At 40.3% G+C, this 18,335-nt stretch overlaps 2 protein-coding genes across 16 annotated transcripts in view; one reads left to right on the forward strand and one right to left on the reverse strand.

Annotated features, from left to right (window-relative positions):
• Positions 1 to 18,335, forward strand: part of OPRM1 (opioid receptor mu 1) — a 164,402-nt gene that overhangs the window by 94,655 nt on the left and 51,412 nt on the right. The gene's annotated exons all lie outside the window — the stretch shown is intronic.
• The window catches only part of IPCEF1 (interaction protein for cytohesin exchange factors 1), a 171,109-nt gene that overhangs the window by 7,165 nt on the left and 145,609 nt on the right, over positions 1 to 18,335 (reverse strand). For all 14 annotated transcript variants that reach the window (XM_070376909.1, XM_070376907.1, XM_070376916.1 and 11 more), the window contains one exon: positions 5,519 to 5,712. In XM_070376909.1, the coding sequence (XP_070233010.1) occupies positions 5,519 to 5,712 (194 nt within the window). The remainder of the gene's footprint in view (positions 1 to 5,518; positions 5,713 to 18,335) is intronic.

Consider the following 18,335-nt stretch of genomic DNA (forward strand, 5'->3'; position numbering starts at 1 on the left):
TTGATTCTCCACTTGCTTTTTCCTTTCCTCTCTAGGAGTATTGACATGGGTTTTCTCCCCCATACAATGCTGCTTCACCACCCCAGGACATGTCACATAGAGGACCTTCTGCACCCTTCTTCACCTGCTGTTGCTGCTGATAAGTCGCTTCAGTCGTGTCCGACTCTGCACGACCCCATAGACGGCAGCCCACCACGTTCCTCCATCCCTAGGATTCCCCAGGCAAGAATACTGGAGCAGGTTGCTATTTCCTTCTCCAAAGCACGCATGCATGCTAAGTTGCTTCAGTCGTGTCTGACTCTGTGCAACCCTATGGACAGCAGCCCACCAGGCTCCTCTGTCCACAGGATTTTCTAGGCAAGAATACTGGAGTGGGTTGCCATTTCCTTCTCCACTTCTTCACCTAGTGGACTCTAATTCCTAGAGTGATTTTCACATGGAATATTTCCCAATCTCCCTCTCTCTCTCTTTTGTTTTTTAATGGATTTTACTACAGCTCATGAATGTACATTCACTTCAGGCAGAGGACCTCCTTCACCTAGTCGACTCTAATTCCTACCTAGAGTGATTTTCACATGGAACATTGGCCAATCTCTTTTTTTTTTTTTTTAATGGATTTTACTACAGCTCATAAATGTACATTCACTTCAGGTATCATGCTCTCCAAAAAACTGAACCCCCAGATTGAACTGAGAAGATTTTTTCATGCTTGCATGCCTTCCAATGCTTGGAACCCTCTTAGAACTTACCACATCACACTTAGATGTTCATGGGTCTGTCACGTCGTCTATTCTAAAGCTTCTTAAGGAAGGCGACAAGGAACATATTTTATTCATTCCTGCATTCCCCGAATCTCACACAGTGCTGAGGGCCAGGTAGACATTCAGTTATGAACTATCTCTGCTAATCCGGGGCAGGATGTGCATAGGTAAGCATTCACTGCTGTGCTTACTGGTCCAAGTTCAAATGCATGACCACTGCCATTAAGTGGACTTGCACGACTATTCAGTAACTGTGTTTTCTCATCCCTTTTTTCTCCCACTCCCCTAAATGACTATTTCAGAGTTTCTCATTTCTGCTCAGATCTCCTCCCCAATCCTCCCCTGTAGCTGATGACCCTGCTCTTTATTTTTTTGAGGAAATGGAAACAATCAGAAGAGTAGTTCTCCCAAGCTCCTATTGCCTTCTATCTACATCAGCACAGGTACATGCTGCCTTCCTTCCTGTTCACTTGGGTGAAATGTCTGTGCTTCCAGCAAAGACCCATCTCTCTACTTGTAAAAGCATGTTCTTCTGTACATTTAGGAAATTTGCTCCAGCAATTCTCACCCCTTTCCTGTGACTCATCAGTTTCCCATCTGCAGGTGATCATTCTCACTGGCGTACTCATATGCTCTTATTTATCATAAAAGCCCTTCCTTGACCCCCTTCTCTGCTTCCAATGTCCTTGTGCCTCCTCTTTTAGACCCACTGGCACATGAATGTATTGTTTGTGCTCTACATTCAGCTTTAACTTATGCTTTATTTGGAATGTTTTATTATATTTTCTTGTCTTCTTCTTTTCCTGTTTCTAAATTGACTGGAGTAACATGCATTTCAAGGGAAAAGGTTCACACACATAGTAATCTGAGTAGTGAGATTTATCATTTTGAATCACAAAAGCAAGGGTGTGGTGATAAACGGAGGTTAAAAGATATTTTGGGGTTTCAGGAAGGAGAGAAAAACTGTGCAGAAGGAAAGTAACCAAAGAGGAATACCAAGGAGGTTGGCCAAGACCAAGAAACAGAGGAAAGAATGGTTAGTAAGTAAAGTGGGTAACTAGGAAGGACTGCCAGAAAGTCAAGCAAAACCAAGGCAGTTTTCTCTCTGAGTCCAACATCAACACTTCAGAAAACAATCTTTCTCACCCAAAAATATGCTTCTATTCTCTAGTCTTACCATAGTACTATCGTAAGTAGTCACTTAAGGAGTTTCACTTCGTTCTTAAGAAATCTTGATATCTGTCCAGAGAGTGATCCTAATATGCTATTGAAGAAATTATTAATTAAGATCTTGGCAAATCAACAAAATTTGGAAAACTGATTTTTTCAAGGCAAAAATGAATTCACCACCCCTCTAAAGGGGATAAAAGGTTTTAGGAAAAGATCTCTTCAACTTTGGGCTAACACTTCTCATATGGTTTCTAGCTCTAAATACTTCAAATTTCTTCCCATTCAGCTCAAGTCTGTGTTAGTTCCTTTATGGATAAAAGAAAAAAACTGTAGATAAGAATAGAGAGGAAGGAAATTAGCAAAACAATAAAACTCTCTGAGCTCCTTCCTAGACTTGGCAACCCAGGGTCAAGAGCATCAGGCAAAAAGTCCTGCTTCTCCCCTGTAGAGCAAGAGGCTTGCTGAATGCTTTGAACTACTTTTACAACACCCTTCTGGTTTTCTGGCAGGCAGGGTCTGATAGAGTTCTGAAAAATATCATCCTTTCATTTTTTTACTCCAACTATTCAGTGCATGGTTTGTATCAAGACCTAAGCATTGGAAATGGATTCTATCAGAGCAGTTGGGCAAAGAAAGGTCTGTTCCCCTTCAGATACAAGTGAGGGTAGTTTTCGGAGAAAGTTTCAGTTGGACTCATTAATCATTTCATTAATCATTCATTTAAAAATAAAGACAGGCTTAGCCAAAAGTCAGGGAAGGTGGAGCTCTCGGAGACTCTTAAAGATCTAAAGATCTCTAGTGTGCGACACAATAGTTTGCTCAACTTCCTAAAAGAATTTCTATAGAGAGTATTCATTCCAATACAATCCCCGTGCAAGAATTTTTCTTTATTTCTGGAATGTGCCTACACTACTATAAACATTATTATTAAAATAGTTTGCTTGCTTCTGCATGAAACTGTTCTTTTTTTTGGCTTGTCCACACTCCAGCTTTGAAGTATTTTTTTTATATATTTATATTGCAATGTAATATACACAGAGCAAAATGTACACATAAAGTCTGTGCTTAATAAAATCATCACAAAAAGAGCACATTTGTGTAACCACTGTCACAGTCAAGGAAAGACTCTTATCTGGCACTTCAAAAGCTTTACTGTGGTCCTACTCAGTATATATCCTCACCTTTTCCTCAAAGGTGACCACTATCCTAACAGCTTCAGTTTTAAAGACAGAACTCCCCTGGTGGTGGAGTGGTTAAGAATCCCCCTGACAATGCAGGGGACATGGGTTCAGTCTCTGGTCCAGGAAGATCCCACATGGCCCAGGACAACTAAGCCCATGTGCGGCAACTACTGAGCCCTAGAGCCTGAGAGCTACAACTACTGAACCTGTGTGCTGCACCTAATAAAGCCCACACGTCCGGAGCCCATGCTCCACAGCAAGAAAAGCCACTGTGATGAGAAGCCTATGCACGGCAACTTGAGAGTAGCCTACAATGCAGCAATGGAGACCTAGTGTAGCCAATAAATAAATGGAAAAAAAATGTTAAGATAGTTAAAAGAAAATTATTCTGATAGCTTTCTGACATGAATAAGCATGCATGTACCAAATGATCATTCTCTAATGAAGAGGCTGATTTTTTTTTTTTCCAACATGGTCAATTTCCATGTCATCCTGCCCTCTGACCTCGTAGGAGGTTCACAGAAATACACAACGTGGAATCTATCTCATCAGCCCCAGCCTAAGGGATCTGTGGAAAGGCCTTCTTTTCAGTGATGTTCAGAGAGTGCAGCTGGGTGGGGCAGAGAGCCCCTGAAATGATCCAGCATTCCTTGCTCCCTGGGATTCATGCCCTTCTGTAATTCTCCTTCTTGACTGTAGGGAGGCTGACCTAGCGATTTGCTTCTAATGAATAGAACGCTGTAAAAGCAATGTCACGTCTCTCCTGAGGCTGGGGTATGACCCACCCTGCTTGCTCACTCTCCCCACCTTACTCGCTCTGCAGGAAGTCAGCTCTTACTTTGAGAGCTGCTCTATGAAAAGACCCACATGGGAAGGAACTGGGGTGGCCTCCAGCCCATAGACAGTGAACAAATGAACAACTGAGACCGTCAGTCCAGCAACCTGTAAGGACCTGAACTCTGCTGTGAAAAAGCTTAGAAGCACACTTTCCCACAGTGGAGGACTGTGGATAGCCCCAGCTGGTGCCTGGATTATAGCCTCATGAGGGACATGGAAGCAGAAACACTGAACCAGGCCACACCCAAAGTCCTGACTCCCAGAAACTGTGAGACAATAAATGTCTAGTACCTGGAGCTGCTATGTTTGTGGGTATTTTTGTTGCCTAGTTAGTAATTACTAAAACCTGGGAAGAAAAGAAAAATCTGTTGGATTCATCAATTCTGTGGCTATAGTGCCTGAAGAACAAGAGGTCACAGAGAACCACAACTCTGCAAATATTGAGTTGGCCAAAAAAGTTCATTCGGGTTTTTCAGTAACATCCTAAGAAAAACCCAATGAACTTTTTGGCCAACCCATGATGACAGACTATATTTGATTTTGAAAGGAGTGCTAGTAATGTTTTTCATCATTAAATGCTAAGGAAATTTCTCTACATTTGGGTTTTCTTTCTATAAATAAAATGTACCTTTGCCTTTTATTTTTCAGCTTCATTTTAGCAAGGTTTTTAGGATGCTTAAGTTTTCTATAGATGAACAGGGACATCTGACTAAGAGTTACTCAGTCATCTTTGGTAGCCTTGTCTTTTTGCTTGCTGACATTTCTTCCCGGAAAGGGATTCACATTCATATGATACAAAAGGACATGTACAAAACAGAATTAAATTTCAGGTCTGTCAAGGCTTTTCAGAATCTATAAATCTTCTGCTAATTCAGAACTATTTTACAAACTCTTCTGGCCTCCCCTTGTTTGTACTGTTGTCTAAATGTGAAACCAGGATGCTCTTGCTACAGAGAACCCTTTCAGTTACAGGAGGCCCTAGAAATAGCTCCAGTACATCCTGTACACTGCCCCTTATTCTCATGATGAAATCCCCTGCTACCAGGAAGTATCTCTTTCCCACTGCCCAGCTCTCATGGTGTTTTGTAGCTTCAAACCCAACAGCTTGAAGTCTCTTAAATCTTTGCTGTCTCTAAAATGTAGACATTTTCTTCTGGATATAGTATAGAAGAAGGGCCTCCTCTCATGAATCAGGTGAAATCCCAAGATCTTATTAAATATTACTGTGTATTCCTGCCAGTTGACTATCTCAGACTCTCTCTAACATTTATTATTCCAGGTAGAAGGGTACAAAAACAAATTACACATGATCCTTGCCATCTCGAAGCTTAATATTTGAGATTTTATGCCAGAGTGAATGCAAAAATCGAGGCCTATTGTAAAAACCACATTCCCTAGGGCTTTAGGAATGTCAAGGGTCAACTCACCCTACAGAGACTGTATTGGCTTTACTGCCTTTCCCCACCCTCTAGCCACATAAACACATGTGGTTAGCATGGATTGTTCCACAAAACCAGCATTTTCTCACCCCACACCCACAGAGTTCATCCACAATCTGGAATTTCTTACCTTTAATGTGCTATTCAAAGTTCGTATTTTGTGGAGTTTCTCATTTATGGATGGATTCTTGCACCGCTTGACAAAGGACTTTCTCAGCTCCTTTTTGGTTGAAGGTCGTCGGTCCCCAAGAGGAGACAGACTAGCTTGCTCTAACGATTTGTAGAGCTTCTCCATTTCATCATCTTCGGAGGCTTTTGTCTCTTCTATTAAAAACATAACAATACGCCCAGTTAATCAAGGACAGAACATTTGACACTGTAGTCCTAAAACAAGATCCTCCTGACACCTTCACCTTAGACTTCCAGGCTCCACAATGGTGAGACATACATTTGTCACAACAGCCCATGTTCCCTTTGAAGGCTCTAGGGCAGGATCTGCTCCAAGCCTCTCCCCCAGCTTTTGACGGTTCCTTGGCTGTGGCAGCAGGACTCTTATCTTGACTTGGTGTCTTATGGTGTGCACGTCTGTGTGTCCCAATATCCCCTTCTATAGACACCAGTCATATTGATTAGGGGGACATCAATCTCTGATTTAGATGATATTTGGGTGAGACTCAGAGTTGACTTAGAGTTGATATTGGAATGGATTCAGACTTTTGGAGATGTTGAGATGAATTCAGTTAGGACTTCAACCCAGGGATTTTGGAAGGACAAAACTGAACCCATCACAGTACACCCTCTGTGCTGTGTGCTCAGTTGCATCCGACTCTCAGTGGCCCCGTGGACTGTAGCTCACCAGGATCCTCTGCCCATGGAATTTTTCAGGCAAGAATACTAGATTGGGTTGCCATTTTCTTCTCTAGGGGATCTTCCCCACACAGGGCTTGAACCTGTATCTCTTGCATCTCCTGCCCTGGCAGGCAAGTTCTTTACCACTTGCACTACCTGGAAGTATATACCCCGTAACCTCCCAAAATTCATGTCCCTCTCACAGGTGAAATACATTCATTCATCCTAACATCGCCACAAGTCTTAACCCATTCCAACATCGACTTTAAGTCTGAAACTCTAAGTCAAGTCCAAACACTAAATCAGAGATTAGTGGGACTCAGGGGAAGATTCATCCTAGGGAAAAATTCCTCTCCACCTGTGAACATGTGAAACCAAACAAGTTCTCTGCTTCTCAGATATAACAGTGGGAGAGGAAAACCTTTGCAAACCAATATACATCCTAAATAATGAGAACCATTGTCCCAGATTCCTTTTTAATGTCCTTCCTAGAACTGCCCTTTGAAAGAAGGAATCTGCCTGTGGTCTGTGGCTCTGAGCAGATAATAATCATTTCTCATGCCACACACCCCCCTTCTCTTCCTTAACCACGCCTCGCCAGCCTCAGCCCAAATGCTTCCATTGGAGTGAGTCTCCCGGGTATCCAGAGGGACCCTATATATTTAGGCAGTCCCATCGTGCTAGCCATAGTCACTGATCTAGGGATGCATACGGGTCTCAGATCAGGCCCACGGGGCCAAAGAGACTCAATTCTGAGACTTCGGTTTGGAGTATCAGGGAATCAATCTCCTTGTTTTCCTAAACTGAGCAATGTGATGATATGACCTGGAAGATTCCAGGAATCATGCCAAGAGTCATGAAAATGGAGCCAATCCATAGGATACAATTGAGGCATGGATCTTGGTGATACTGTTAGTGTCATCTGAGCCCCTGGGAGCCAATCCATTGCCTTTGTTAAGGTATTCTGGATGTTGTCTTCAGTCATATGCAACTGAAAGAGTCTCGAAAGATATAGAAATTTACTCAAAGAAAATCATCTCCTGTCGCTGCTTTAATTTCTTACTAAGAACTTCAGTCCTTTATTCACTTTGGTCTCTGAAAAGTCTTGGGAAAGATAGACAATAAGACTTTTTTTCTACCATGCAGTCCTTAGTTTTTTCTACACATGCAGGAATCATGCGATTTGGTTCCTGTCCTGAGAACAAGATTGACAGAGGATCATATAGAAAGCATGGCCTTAGGAGAACTAAAAAACAGTCTCTCCAAAGGGGATAAAAAAGTCATACAATAGTCATCTAGGAGCATCAAAATCAAGCACACTCACTTCCTTCACAGTTTATTCTTGTAAGATTAAGTGTCTTTAGGCAATGTTTTTTCCCCCTTCTACTACCAGAAAGTCCATAAGCATGCATAGTACTCTTTCATGAAATGGAGAGAAAAGATGTTGGGTTAACTTTGCAATTAAATTATAGCACTGGTCAATAAACTTCTTTGTTTTCTATCAAAACAATATCAAAAAAAAGGGGGAAATATTCAAAATTACATTCAAACACAGACTTTTTGGCTCAGTTGGTGCAGATATCAAAAGTAGGCTTTTGCCAATAAGCACATGAAAGGATGCTCAGTATCATTAGTCATTAGAGAAATGCAAATCCAAACCACAATGAGATACTGTGTCATACTCACCAGGATGGCTAAATTAAAAAGGACATAAGTGTGGTGAAACCAGAACATTAAAGTCCTTGGTGGGAATGTAAAATGGACCCCACTTTAGGAAACAATCTGGCAGTTTCTCAAAATTCTAACTGTAGACTTATCATGTGTGTGTGCTAAATCACTTCAGTCATGTCTGACTCTTTGCAACCCTGTGGACTGTAGCCCACCAGGCTCTTCTGTCTACAGGATTCTCCAGGCAAGAATATTGGAACAGGTTGCCATGCCCTCCTCCAGGGATCTTCCTGACCCAGGGATCAAACCCATGTCTCCTGTGTCTCCTGCATTGCAAATAGATTCTTTACTGTGAGCCACCATATGACCCATCAATTCCATTTCTAACTATGTATTCAAGAAAATTAAAAACATACATTAACACAAAACTTGTGCATGAATGTGATGAAAGACACAAACAAAAGGTGCGACAGTGTAAATAAATGTTCATCGATTGCTGCAATATGGTACATGCAGGGAATGGAGTATTAGTCATTAAAAGAAATGAAGTACTAACACACACAAAAACATGGATGAACTGCAAAAAATTCTTTGAAGTAAAAGGAGCCAGTCACAAAAGGCACATACCATATTGTCCATTTATAATAAAATTTCCAGAACAAATCTATAGAGACAGAAAGTAGATTAGTGGTTGCCTGGGGCTGAGGAGGGGACAAGCAGGAATGACAGCTAATGCGTATGGGGTTTTCCTGTGTGTGATGTGACACACTTCACATCAGACTGTGGAGTTGCACAACTCTATGAATATATTAAAAACCACTGAACTGTTTTTTATATGTGAATTTTACGGTATGTGTAAGAAGCCAACTGCCGATGAGAAGAAGCAAGAGACACAGTTTCAGTCCCAGGGTCAGGAAGATCCCCTGGAGAAGGAAATGGCAACCCACCCTAGTATTCTTGCCTGAAAAATTTCATGGACAGAGGAGCCTGGTGGGCTACAGTGCATGTGGTCGCAAAGAGTCGGATACAACTGAGCAACTGAACAAGCATGCATACGTGAAATATATCTCAATAAAGCTGTTAAAAATTAGGCTTTAATAAGATTATCATGATAACTGATGACATTTGCATAGGAAAAATACTAAGCTTGGTAATAGTCCTGGAGTTAAGCTGGAGACATTAAAAAGTGTTAAGAAATTGAAATTAAAAGACATCTGACTCCTAGAGGGTAACATTAGCATTGAAGACTCCACGAGTTTTCAGTCTCACAAGATCACAGTAATTTTATATATCTTTTTTTTTTTTTTTTTTACAGATAGGCAAGCAGGACTCTACTTCAAATAAAGTCTGGATATATAGCTTTTATGGCTTCCCTGGTGGCTCAGACAGTAAAGAATCTGCCTGCAATGAAGGAGACCCAGGTTCAATCCCTGGATTGGGAAGATGCCCTGAAGAAGGGAATGGCTACCCACTCCAGTATTCTTGCCTGGGGAATTCCATGGATAGAGGAGCCTGGTGGGCTATAATCCATGGAGTTGCAAAGAGTCGGACAGGACTGAGTGACTAACACTTTCACATGGCTTTTAATACCACAGTATTTTTAAAGTAATATATATTTAACAAATTTTAAGAAATCAGTGAAATAAGTATACAACAAAAATAAACAGAATGGTTACTTTCTCTGTGTGTACCAAGATGCTCAGTTGTGCTACTAAAGACTGTGATAGAAAATAAAATTATTTTTGACTAGCACGTTAATTTGTAATTATGTCAGAGTAAAATGATTATAAGATCTTATATCTAATTTGACAGACAGTAAATCGGTAAGGATGAAAATAAGCTTTAGGAGCTTGGAATAGCATGACATAAAGTACATTCCCGAAATGAAAAAGAAGATGGCTTATTTGGATAATCTTATATTATTTAATATATTTTATGAATATATATTACCTTTAAGTTTAAAAAAAAAATCACAGACTATCTCCCTCTCCCCACCCACCCCAACATTCCCTTCTCTAAATTAAACTTCAGGGCACTACCCAGGAGGATGTGTGTGTGAGTCTGTGTGTGTGTGTGTGTGTGACTTGCTCCTCCTAGAAATAGTGGAACTTTCAAATTAAGACGTAGGTACAGTGGACCTTTTGCCATTACAAAAAGTTAATACAATTTACCTAAAATATGACCAAACAATGTTCAAAAAACAAACACTTTCTCATTGGGATTCACTTAGAAATTGGAGATAGTAGTAAGGAGTGAGTATATTCAAAGAAAGTTTTAAGCTGCTGGAAAAATGGAGAAAAATGAATTCAAATTACCATTACCTTCTACCACTCATCTCCTTGTCCCTCCTCAAAAGAAACCTGAGTCTAGAAAACTATATGTCTGACCTCTGATTACCCGATTCCAGAATCACTCGCAAAGGTAAAGATGAGAAAATAATAATGATGATGTTAAGAGTCAAGAAAATACCCTGATGGCTTTTTTTGCATAATAATCTATGGAATACTCAACATATTACTAGATATTCAGGGGTAAGACCTGTGACCCAACCTTGTCCATGACCTAGATGGGGATTTTACTCTATTTTACTGTTGCTAATGGCTGGTGCGTAGGTCTTCACAGGACCATAAACAGAAAACCCAATAAAAATGGAAGCAGATGATAAGTAGGAGCATAGGACAAAAAAGGACCCAAAGGGTACAAGCATATCAAAGACAGCTTGCGCCTGACCTCAAAGCAGAAATGAAAGTCCTTACTAGTCATTACATGAAGACTAGCACTGGTTGGCTAACCTTACAGGGCTACCTCCACACCTTTCAAAGGTTTTTCAATAAAGTAGCATTTTTTAAAATCTCCTTTTCATCTTTTTTTTAATATAAATACTTTTCTAAATTCTAATTTCATATTAGAAAACACTAGATTATTCCCTTATTTTACCAGATTATAAAAAGAGCAAAATAACAAAAAATGATTGGCAGGAAAGGCATTTGGTCTCTCTCCCACTGTAAACAGAAGCCAAGTTCATTATCTTCACCTCCTTTGTCTTCTGTGGCAAAATAAAATGAATTTTGTCTGACAATCAAGTGTTTCCCATGCAATTGCTCTCCTTCCTCTCAAGTGCATATTTTAGTTTTCTTACATAAAATAACAGGACTTTAATTTCCTTCTTCTCATAAGGCACACTGTAGTCTATCTCATCAAGCCTCACAAGTTCCTTGCCGAGGAAGATGAAAACTATTTTTATATTACAGATGATAAAAAATGTAGAGATTCTTGAAAAACAGCACGCAATCTTTCCAAAATGTAAATCGATGCAAAATTAGGAACAAGAGTTCAGTTCCACGCTGTGCAGGCCTGTGCAATTCTCGATGAGTTTCCTCCAACTTTAATAAGCAATCACCTAGGGATCTTGTTAAAATGTGGCTTCTGATTCACTCCAGGACAGCAGGCACTGAGATTTAAATTTTTAACGAGCTCCTCGGTGATGTCAGAATGGCTGGTCCCTGGACATTCTTTGAGTAGCAAGGCTGGGTTGCTTCCCAACAGCTAGTCACACAGAACCTGTCTCAGTTCATTGGAAGAGAAAGGGGCTGAAATTACAATCAGAAAGTTGGGACTCATCCAGAAAGCAGCATCTCTTTCTCTGAGCCATAGCTTAATTTAAAAAAAAAAAAAAAAATCTGGCTTGCTCAAAGGAGGATCCAAGAATCCTTGCTCTAAAGCATTAGTATCTCACACATTGAATTGGTAGGAATTTGAGGTCAGTGTTAGCAACCCTTTACTTCTGTTAGACTCGCTCAGAATGTCTGAAGGGGTCAGACATAAAACATTCTCCAAACTTAGGTTAATAATCTAATGATTTAGACTCAAGAAAGGGATGATTGTTTTTTGTTTTTTTTTAACAAGATCTTTCTTGTTGACATGAGCAAAAGACAAAACAACACTTCTAACTAATGGTTACTAGTTCCTTCCTTTCCAAGATGATGCCAAATGCATGCACTCTTCTCTTGCTTCCTCCCACATACTCAGCCTATTGTGTGCTTCTGATGGGACACACACGCTCCAGTAAGTCTGGAACTTGGTTGTCGAGAACACTGTATGAAGATTATCTCTTTAAACGCTGTACTGTCAACTTGGCCTCCCCCACTATCTTATTTTTGGCGCTTCCTTGTGCTTTCTAGACTGTGGGCTTTTTATTTTCTGTTCAGAACATAAAAGCCGACTTTAGGAGACAAGAGGGAAATTCACACACCATATTTCAAATCAGAATTTGAAAGGAAAACTTTTTGAGGTTGGAAAAATCTAAATGCTCTCCCAAGGAAGATAGTCATTCCTAAATATGAAACACTTAAAAAAGTTTACGTAGAAAACAGTATTTCCTGTTTCATATGCAGTGTTCTAAGTACTTGAGAAAAGAAAGACTATGGAAGTTACTTGTTACCAAGAGAAGATATAACTACACAGTCATTTGGACATTCAGACTTTAAGACTTTACAAATGTCATTCACTTTAGCACCTGACGAGCTTCCCTGGTGGCTCAGTGGTAAAGAATCCTGCTCCAAATGTAGATGTGGGTTCAATCCCTGGGTCAGGAAGATCCCCTGGAGAAGGAAATGGCAATCTACTCCAGTATTCTTGCCTGGAGAATCCCAGGGACACAGGAGCCTGGAAGGCTGTATAGTCCATGGGGTTTCAAAGAGCTGGACACGACTTAGTGACTAAACAACAATAGCACCTGATGCAAAGAGATTAAAAGCATTTTATAGGCTTCCTCTAGTTAATGATTCTGACGACTCTACATAATACAGTCAAATTTAGAATCATCAGATCAGATCAGTCACTCAGTCGTGTCCGACTCTTTGTGACCCCATGAATCGCAGCACGCCAGGCCTCCCCGTCCATCACCATCTCCCGGAGTTCACCCAGACTCATGTCCATCGAGTCTGTGATGCCATCCAGCCATCTCATCCTCTGTCGTCCCCTTCTCTTCTTGCCCCCAATCCCTCCCAACATCAGAGTCTTTTCCAATGAGTCAACTCTTTGCATGAGGTGGCCAAAGTACTGGAGTTTCAGCTTTAGCATCATCCCTTCCAAAGAAATCCCAGGGCTGATCTCCTTCAGAATGGACTGGTTGGATCTCCTTGCAGTCCAAGGGACTCTCAAGAGTCTTCTCCAACACCACAGTTCAAAAGCATCAATTCTTTGGCACTCAGCCTTCTTCACAGTCCAACTCTCACATCCATACATGACCACAGGAAAAACCATAGCCTTGACTAGATAAACCTTTGTTGGCAAAGTAATGTCTCTGCTTTTCAATATGCTATCTATAATTTATGCAACTAAGATACATCTGGACAATTTATCTTACTTACTCATAAGGATACTACTAACCAAGAATATTAGCATAGTATAATTTTAGAGACAGATTAACTATTTGTCTCTGCTGCTGTTAAGAAATAGCTTTTTGCTGGTGGAAACAGCTTTCATGTACTGAACTTTTAACTGTGTAACAGGTACTGTGTTAACTACTGTACCAACATTATCCTAATACCTTTGTAACAACCCTACAAGGAAGTATTATTAGTCCTAATATAAAGGAGAGAATGTCAAGACACAGAAAGATTAAAAACTTTGACCAAATTCACAAAGAAACAAGTCTAAGTTCTGATCCAAAGCTCATTGCCTTAAACATTATGCTTTATGCTATAAAAACATTTGACACACTGTCTTTGAATGAAGTTCAAGGAAGAGGATTTCAAGTCAAATAATGCATAGTTATCAAGACAGTAGCTGGCAAGGCCAAGGCTCAGATCCCTGGCCCCTCTACTCTGTCTCCAAGGGAAAAGTCTCCACCCAAAGCCTCTGCTTCCGAGGTGCCCAGATTTTATACCTTAAATTCTGTTCTCACAGGGCACTCAGTCCTAGGAGAGGAAATTCATAAGCTGGTCAGCAACTTAAGACACAGGCTGGAGAATCAGATTCTCTGCTTGGGTGTTTGAACCGGGCACCTAGGGATAATGAACCAGTTCACATCAGGAGCTATCATGGTAGGCTGGACCCCCAAAGACAACAAAGATATAAAGGCACAGAAATGGAGAATGCAAAGTCAGGGTCTCAAAAAATGATGGCAGGTAAAGAAAATTCTATAAGAGAAAAATCAAACAGATTGAGAGAAGGTCAGAGACAGCATTCAAGTATAAACCAAGTATAATCTTGTGTTTCTGTAACTCTGAGACTAATTTTACTTTGGTTTCCCATATTTTCCTATATTTGATTTACCTTCTCTACCAATCAGATATCTATTAATATTTTATCATGGATATTTGATGTTTCTATTAAGCAAGATAACTCAGTACCCCTGTACTGTATCATTGCTTTCATTGATAAGAATAAACTTAGTCCATTGGGAGACCCTTAGTGTTTTCTGTTCTTTTGTTTTATTATTATTGCCTGTGTGGCAGTGATTTTCAGAAATAACCTGAGGTGCCCTCATTACCCAAGATTCTAATAAGTGGCTTTTTACATTTTTAAAACAAAGATTCCATTTGTTTTTAAAATGTATTCTTCCAATCATAAGAGCACCTTGGATTAGGTGAAATAGTTAATGCAAACAAAAAATTTCTACATCTACTCATACTCTGAGCAGACAAAAAACATCAGCATGCACGTCAAACTAGAATTTGGTCAGGTTTGGGGTAATTGCTAAATTCTAAATCTGGCTCATTTGTGTCACTTTCCTGGGGTGTCATGCATCCTCTAGTTATTTGTATATCTTCATTAAAGATGCATTCTATTCAAAATGCTTTCCACATTCAATCTTGCTGTACTTCTACTTAACAATCTATTTGCATAAATTGGGTATTAGTCTCATTACTGATTGAGGAGGGCATGGCAACCCACTCAGTGTTCCTGCCTGGAGAATCCCATGGACAGAGGAGCCTGGCGGGCTACAGTTCATGGGGCCACAAAAAGTCAGACACAACTTAGCACACACACTTATTACTGACTATTCAGCTTGTCAGCATCCAGGGTATGGCCACTTCATTCATGGAGTAGGTGTAACTGTCTCACACTGTCGACATAATATAAGTAGAAAAATACAGTGTGAGTCATCATCACACAGGCATGAGTCATGGGCCAAATAACCTTTCATAAAAGAAAAGAAACAGGACAGAGTAAAACTGAGCTGAGATGAACATTCCATTAACCTCATCATCTCTTTCCCTGCTTTGCTTTGTGGAAAGACTCAGTGAAGAGTCTGAAGACCTCTGATCTACCAACGTAGAAAGGCAACAGGATACAATTAACACCATGTATTGTTTAACTAGCTTACTCTGTGGAGGAAGATGTCTAAAAGGGTTTAACTTCAGTATAAAATTCTAGCAACTACAGTTTTAATTGCATACCAACTGTAAAATATTTCTCTCATTGTCTAAATAAAAAGAAGGCTATAATACGTGCTGTCTGCTTATTTCTGGGCTCAGTTATTAACCTTTAAGAATCTTTTCTAGGATAAAAGCCTCTTTCTCCAGCAAACACATCTTGAGACTGGGACTTAATCTAAAATCCTAAGTCCTATCATAGACCTTGTTGAAACTTCAATCCCTGTCATATTAATAAAAGCATCCTGAACCATATGTCAGGCACAAGACTTTTAGCATTTTTCTTTTTTAATTTGCAGATAAAAAATAATAATTTTTAGAAGTCAGAAAAATGAAAAGCTACCTCTTTTCCAACACACAAACACATATATAAAACACACACGCACACACATACACACACAAATACGCAACCTGATTACTCAACATGTCATGGCAAACGCAAGCAAAAACTGGGTGGCTGTTTCCATAGCAATGACTTTCTGTGGTTTAACTCTGCTGGGAATTTGACCAAATCCCCAGCAGCAGGAGAAAAGCATCAGCAAACATTCTGTACCATATGGCAAATGCCAACAAATCAATGAGGGGAAAAATAGTTTTATTTTCTCTTCCTTTCTACCCAAAGGAATACCTTTGTGTGGAGCTGTTTGAAGAAGCACACAGATTTCATTGGTCACTCTGCACCTAACTCAAAATGTTAAAATACCTGGTTTCTTCCTTTGGAGATTAAAAGACCTGTTGGTACTCAGCCAGGCTCTGCAGCACACACATGCCCAGAATGACGTTAGACATGGACAAGAACTGCAGGCATCTTCCTTTGACTTTCAAATCATTCATCCTAAAGGAAAACTCAATCTGCAGAGTTACCTCCTGAGAATGAACAAGAATGGAATTTTATTCTCATTTGCTTCTGAAGCCATCCTCGTCCTAGGTGCTGTGTGTGTGTGCGTGTGTGCAAGCTTGTTTGTGCATGCGTGAAACTTTTTAGTCCTACCAATGGTCCAGTGATTAAAGTAAGAGTTGATAACAGGAGAGAGTAAATATGGCCCTTTTCATTACTTTCTTTAGTTCCACCTATCCTGTATCTGGAAGGATCTTCTAAATATCACATTAGAGGCAATCTAGTTCAAGACGCTTAAATTCCCTCTTTAGTATATCTCCATAAGGCCAAAAATTGTAATCAACACATAATATGCAATTAATACGCAATGAAAATGTTTGTCTCAGAAAGAGTAAACACCTTCAGTGATGAGGAACACACTACTTTCCAAGGAACCTGTTCAGTTCTGAACAATTCTCAATGCTAAAAAGTGTCTAATGTTGAATTGAAAATTATTTCCTTTTTATGTGAACGATTGGCCTCAAAATTTACATCAATTTGAACTTCCACAGAGGTGCAAATTAAGCCCAGCACCTTCATATGACAGCACCTCCCCAAGCTGAGGCCAGCCTGAGTCTCCTGCCTTCTATCCTGCACAGTCCAATATTAACCCATCTCCCCTTACTCATCAGTGGTGCTATTTCCATTCTCCCCCCTACCCAACCTCGCTCATCTCTAGAAGCAGGTTATTTTGGCAATAACTTTATTTACTAATGTAAAGTAGATCATTAGCATTAATTAAGGGTATCCAACAAAAATGCCGTCAGATGGGGACTTCCCAGTGATTAAGACTCCAAACTTCCAATGGAGGGAGTATGGGTTTGATCCCTAAAAGTGAAAGTGTTAGTCACTCAGTCGTGTCTGACTCTTTGCGACCCCATGGACTGTAGCCCACCAGGCTCCTCTATCCATGGAACTCTCCAGGCAAGAATACTGAAATAGGTTGCCATCCCCTTCTCCAGGGGATCTTCCCAACTCAGGGATCAAATGCTGGTTTCCTGCATTGCACGTGGATTCTTTAACGTCTGAGTCACAAGTGAAGTCAGGGAAGTAAGATCCCACATGCCTCAGAAGCATGGCCAGAAACTAAATAAATTAACAAAATAAAATAGCCTATTCTCAAGCTCTCCTGAAAATATAATGTCATCTGGGGCCCAGCAGGTAATTCAACTGTGTGAAGCATCTTCAGATAAGGCCATAGGGAGTGGTTAACAACTGTGGTGACTTGGAGAATGAGTTCCCAGTCTGAGAATTCAAATAAATGCTGTACACACACACACACACACACACATACACCAAGGTCTGTAGAGTTCTAATCCTTGGCCTAAATTATTCTGTACTGTGCTATGTTAAGTCGCTTCAGTCATGTCCAAATCTGCATCCCCATGGACTGTAGCCCACCAGTCTCCTCTGTCCATGGAATTCTCCAGGGAAGAATACTGTAGTGGGGTGCCTCTTCCTTCTCCAAAATTACTCTGATACAAAATATCAAATTAATAGGGTACATATAAAAAATTGAGAACTTAAAGAATTGTCCCTGATGAACCTGGGAGAGGGGGCGAAGCAGTCGTTTACACCATCAGATCACCGTGGCTGGCGATCCTGGAAATTTAGCCAGTCAACTTATCATTTTCTCATTTTTAAGTATCTTCTATCAGGTAAGCTTGTCTGACAGTGGAGAGAATAAGGCACAGACCGTCAGGAACAACCCATCATGACTGAAAACTAATCATTTTTTTAAAGTTAGTCTGGATAAAAGACAAGGATCAATTACCATGGAGTATTAAAAAGTATTAGATAGCATCACCAACTCAACAGACACAAACTTGAAGAAACTCCGGGAGACAGTGGAGGACAGTGAAGCCTGGCATGCTGTGGTCCAAGGGGTCGCAAAGAATCGGACACGACTTGGACACTGAACAACGACAACATTAAGAAGGCTCACACTCTTCATTTCTACACTCCAGTAACTCTTTCTTTTGCTAAGACTTCAAATGATTTTTTTTCTTTTATTAACACATAAGCTGTCCTCTCCTTTGGTTTTAAAGTTCTAGTGATGCCCTCCAAGGTAGATTGCCTCTTCCTGTTAACTACATGGGCAGGCACCTCAGGAGCCAACTAGCTTAGGACCCAGCCCTTATCTGTGATGATAGCTCGGGGAAGGTGGTTGC

Source organism: Bos mutus, chromosome 9 (assembly GCF_027580195.1).
Source record: "Bos mutus isolate GX-2022 chromosome 9, NWIPB_WYAK_1.1, whole genome shotgun sequence".
NCBI lineage: Eukaryota > Metazoa > Chordata > Mammalia > Artiodactyla > Bovidae > Bos > Bos mutus.